This window comes from Carassius carassius, chromosome 47, assembly GCF_963082965.1.
Source record: "Carassius carassius chromosome 47, fCarCar2.1, whole genome shotgun sequence".
NCBI classification, from domain to species: Eukaryota; Metazoa; Chordata; class Actinopteri; order Cypriniformes; family Cyprinidae; genus Carassius; species Carassius carassius.
In genome coordinates this window covers 102,501-107,500 of record NC_081801.1, presented here as the reverse complement: position 1 = coordinate 107,500, position 5,000 = coordinate 102,501, and the positions used below count along the sequence as shown (strand labels likewise).

Below are 5,000 nucleotides of genomic sequence, written 5' to 3'. Positions count from 1 at the left end.
CTACTAGAAATTTAAAGTACTTACACAAAATAATTGATTATAAAATAATGGCTCTTCAAAGATCCACACACCAGGTAGAGCACCTGAATCTCTGGAAACTCTCAAAATTTGCCACGCCTGCAAAACTGAATCATAACAAAAGTTTTCAGCAGAAAAAAATGTTTACTATGACCCAACCTCCCTACCTTCTGTAAAAGCAATTTTGCAGTTTCATGCCATCTCAATCCATTTTCATATAAAGGTCTAAAAGCCAGTATTCGAGAAGATAAATCAACAAGCCCCTGACCTCCCTCACAAAGTGGGAGATATAGAGCAGCAGCCCTAATCCAACGATACCCTGACCAAAAGAAATCCAGAATTATCTTCTGCACACTTGTAATCAATGCCTTTGGTGGATTTAAAACCATAACTTTATGCCAAAGCATAGAAGCAATCAAATTATTGATTACTAAAACACATCCTCTGTACGACATCTGGGGAAGCAACCATCTCCATTTAGAAATTTTTGCACACACCTTTTCCATTACCCCCTCCCAATTCTTTTCTTGAAATTGTTGTGTGCCAAGGAAAACACCCAAAATCACTTCCCCACTTCAAACCACCAGGTAAAACAGGTATCTTTTCCTCTTTCCACTGTCCCACTTTTAAAGCTCCACTTTTATCCCAATTAATTTTTGACGAGGAAGCCTTCTCATAACACTTCAAAGCATTTACCACTGAATGTATATCGGTTTCATTTTTGACAAAAATATTAATATCATCTGCATACGCAGATACAACTAAAGGTGAATCAGTTATACAACCTGGTAAACTAAAACCAGACAAATGCTTTCTTAAAAAACATAAAAAGGGTTCAATTGATAATGAATACAGCTGTCCCGAAATAGGGCAGCCTTGTCTTATTCCCCTTTTAACTGGTATTGGTCGACTAAGGCCCCCTCCCACCTTGACCATACAGGAAGCATTATTATAAAGAAGACTCAACCAAGCTATAATTGTTTCTCCAAAACCAAAAGCTTTGAAAACTGAAAATAGAAAATTATGATCTATTCTATCGAAGGCTTTCTCTTGGTCTAGGGATAAAATTCCAACACTTTCATTATATACATTACACACATCTATCACATCTCTCATTAAAAACAAATTGTCCATTATAGTCCGATCTGGAATGCAATAGGTCTGATCCATATGTACAAGCAGTGTTGGGGAGTAACTAGTTACATGTAACGGCGTTACGTAATTTAATTACAAAATAAATGTAACAGTAATCAGTTACAGTTACTAAGAAAAAATGAGTAATTAAATTACAGTTACTTATGAAAATTGTAAAGATTACAAAGAGGATTACATTTGAATATTTACACACATCCACATACAGCTTATACTTTCCCAAATTGCACTAAGACATATGGCCCATAATCTCCGAGACGCGGAAAACACTTTAGTAGAATCCAGTCATAAAAATGGAATTCAGCCTATAATGACGCAATATGCCACATATTGGACGAATAAATCAAAAGTAGGTCAGTACACTTGAATCAAAACCCGATATGGACTGATGTCTGTGAATATTAAGCCGCAAAAAGACTGAATATGAATCATACACGTTCTGCGTGTCTGTGGAAATCAGGCGCTGACTGGACATTGGGAGAACCGGGACTATTCCCGGTGGCCTGGCAGACGATTTGGCCTTCTACTTTAATATTGTTATTGTATAATTGCAGGCCGAATATACTAAAGCGATTATTTCCGAATCCGCCATTCGATAATTAAATTTCTAATAAATCATGAATCGGTTAGTCGTGACTGGCAATGGTTCTCCGCGCCTCCGCCGAACGGTTTGGATCAGACTCCGAGTAATCAATGCGAGAGAGAGAGACCGGAGTGAACTGTGTAAGCGCACAGCTGGAGCAGAGAAGCGACACTTCTGTTCAGGGTTTCAGGTGCAGGTCAGTTTCATCTGTAAATATGCTAATGTAGTTTTGTCTTTGTTTACTTAGTCAAGCAGCAGCAGCACATTGCTCACAATCACTCAAAATACTGTATAAACGACGTCATTATTATCTTTTGTAATGTTACAGTAGTAAGTTAGCAGATAAATCATCATATTTTATCATAGGTTTAGGGGGAGCTAGTGGATACAAAAACACAACCCTTAGGAAAATTAATATAGCCTATGGTATGGCACTAACCGTGGTTTAACTATGGAATTTGTAGTAAAAATAAATACAAGTGGTAATTAATTTGCCAAAAAAACAAAATTGCACTTACAAAACATGGTAAAAGTCAAATAAAAATCTTCAGTATTAAAGTCATGAGAGAGATGGATGGATAATGGAAGTGAAGGTGCAGTTCAGGAGAGAACTCTTGATTACGTTGCATGTCCCCAACCTAAGGATTCAAATCTTTTTCATGTCAGGTCCAAAAAAATAATAATAGGGTTGTCCATGTTTCAGAATGGGTTGTGGGTGTATGAGTGGGAGATTTCCCAGTCCGCCCCTCATGGAAATGAATCTCTAGAACAGTCACTTCATGAGCATTTTTTACTTATTTTGAGAAACTATCATCATATCATATACAAAGAGACAGCAGTGTTTCAGAAAGACACCAATGTTTCAGGAGTTTAGTACACAAAATAGGACACATGCTTATTAGATAACCGTATTTGAGTTGATGTATATGCTTTTATTTTTTTATTAACTATTTTTCCCCAAACCATTGTTAGATGCAGTTAGATGCCTGTAGTTATGCAAAGATTTGGTTTCAAAAACAGTATCTATAAACTATTTCTTTTGATTTTAAATCTGCATTGAACTTCAGATCAATCTCTAAGTAAAGTCTGATTGTGTGGTGGATGTGTTCAAATGTGATCATCTTAATTCAAGTGATGAAGGATGGTGAAAGTCTGACGGTATTGAGCACTACTGTAAGGTTAAACCTGCATGGTGTAAAATGGTTGAAGATGATTAACAGTTGCAAATTAATATTCATTAGAAATTTATAAAAGTAATCAAAATGTACTCAAAAGTAATTAGTTACATTACTTTATTAAAGTAATTAAAAAAGTTACACTACTATTACATTTTAAACAAGGTAACTTGTAATCTGTAACCTATTACATTTCCAAAGTAACCTTCCCAACACTGTGTACAAGTAAACCAATGTAAGGCTTTAACCTATTAGACAAGGCTCTAGAGAGCACTTTATAATCGGTACACAAAAGAGCAACAGGTCTCCAATTCTTAAGTTCAGTTAAATCTCCATTTTTAGGAAGTAATGTGAGAACAGCCTTTCTACAGGAGGCTGGGAGTACATTTTCATCATACGAACTCATTAAAACCTCATGTAAATCAGAGCCAATAACCTTCCAAAAGTGTTAATAAAAATCAATAGTGAGTCCATCTACTCCAGGTGCACGCCCAGATGCCAGCTGATTTACCCAGCTGTGAGTTCTTCCAAGCTTAATTCTTTATCCAGTTCCACTTGTTCTGGTTCACACGGTTGAGGAAGACCTTCTAAAAGCTCCTGGACACATTTCTCATCACATTGTTCCTTGTCATACAACTTGGTATAGAAGTCCACAGCGCATCTGTTGTTACATGACCATCTAAACATCTTAAACATGTCATACGCTGATCTTTCACAAAAGTTTTCTCCAAGTTGAAAAAGAAAGTACTTGAGGCATCCATATCTTTTAACGGAATATATCGTGACCTCACCTGCTCCTTTCACTTTTTCTTGTAACAAGGATTTCAACTCCAACCTTTTTGTTTGCAGTTCATTATTTCCAGTCTCCTCATCATTTAAAAAATTATTTTCAATTCGTCTTATGGCCCGCTCCACCTCCTCTATGGCCTGTTTTAACATCACAGAAGAAAAAGAGGTATACTGTTGACAAAAAATTCTAATTTGAGCCTTTCCAATCTCCCACCACTGATTTAAAGACTCGAAAGAATGTTTTTTTACTTTCCACTTCTCCCAGAAAATCTTAAAGTTCTCACAAAAAACATCATCCTGAAGTAGTTTGTTATTAAAATGCCACTGAGATCTTTTTGCTTCTTGCTTTAAAAGAAGTGTTATTATAATAAGATGATGATCAGAGAACCCGACTGGTCTAACAGAGCTATCAGTTCATTTAGATCTAAGCTCTTGTGACATATACAATCTATCCAATCTGGCTGCCCTCACCCTTCCATACACAACTTTCACCCATGTATATTGTTTTACATTTGGAAAAGTAATTCTCCATGCATCTACCAAATCAAAATGAAGCAATAACTGTTTTAGGTTTTTCCTGGATTCCAAATGAGGCTCTTCACTAAGCCTATCAATGTTAAAATCCACAGTACAATTCCAGTCTCCACCCAAAATAACATAATCACAATCACTTTGTTCAAGACTTTTCTTAATATTACAAAAAAATCTATTCTTTCAGTCCCAATATTAGGTGCATAAATATTAATAAAACAATAGATTGTTTATACTAACAGCCCTCCTATTCAGCGTCTTTGAAAAAAGAAAAAGCGATAAATGATGTCTTACCTTTTTCATGCGAGTGAAAAAGAGGAGAAAGCTCACCACAGTCGTGTATCAAAAAGTTGTAAAACGCTAGCTCTCCATCCACAACCACTCACTCACGCACACACGCACGCACGCACGCAAACGGAAACCGAGAGAGAGAGAGAGAGAGAGTGATGTTCACGTGTGTGTGTGTGTGTGTGTGTGTGTGTGTGTGTGATGTTGTGGGTGTGTTTCAGGTGAGTTCTCCGGGGAAGGCGTTAAACCTGTATCCCTCTAATGAGTACGAGGTGCTGCCGAACGGCTGTGAAGCGCACTGGGAAGTGGTCGAGCGGATCCTCTTCATCTACGCCAAACTCAACCCAGGCATCGCTTACGTTCAGGGCATGAATGAGATCGTGGGTCCCATTTACTACACCTTCGCCACGGACCCCAACAACCAGTGGAAGGGTGAGGCTGATCCATTCTGATCTGCTGATGGG

The 5,000-nt window shown here is 37.4% G+C and overlaps 1 protein-coding gene across 2 annotated transcripts in view; it reads left to right on the top strand.

The window, feature by feature from the left end:
• tbc1d13 (TBC1 domain family, member 13) overlaps positions 1–5,000 on the top strand; it is a 17,965-nt gene that overhangs the window by 10,495 nt on the left and 2,470 nt on the right. For both annotated transcript variants that reach the window (XM_059542428.1, XM_059542429.1), the window contains exon 8: positions 4,758–4,968. In XM_059542428.1, coding sequence (XP_059398411.1) covers positions 4,758–4,968 — 211 coding nt within the window. The remainder of the gene's footprint in view (positions 1–4,757; positions 4,969–5,000) is intronic.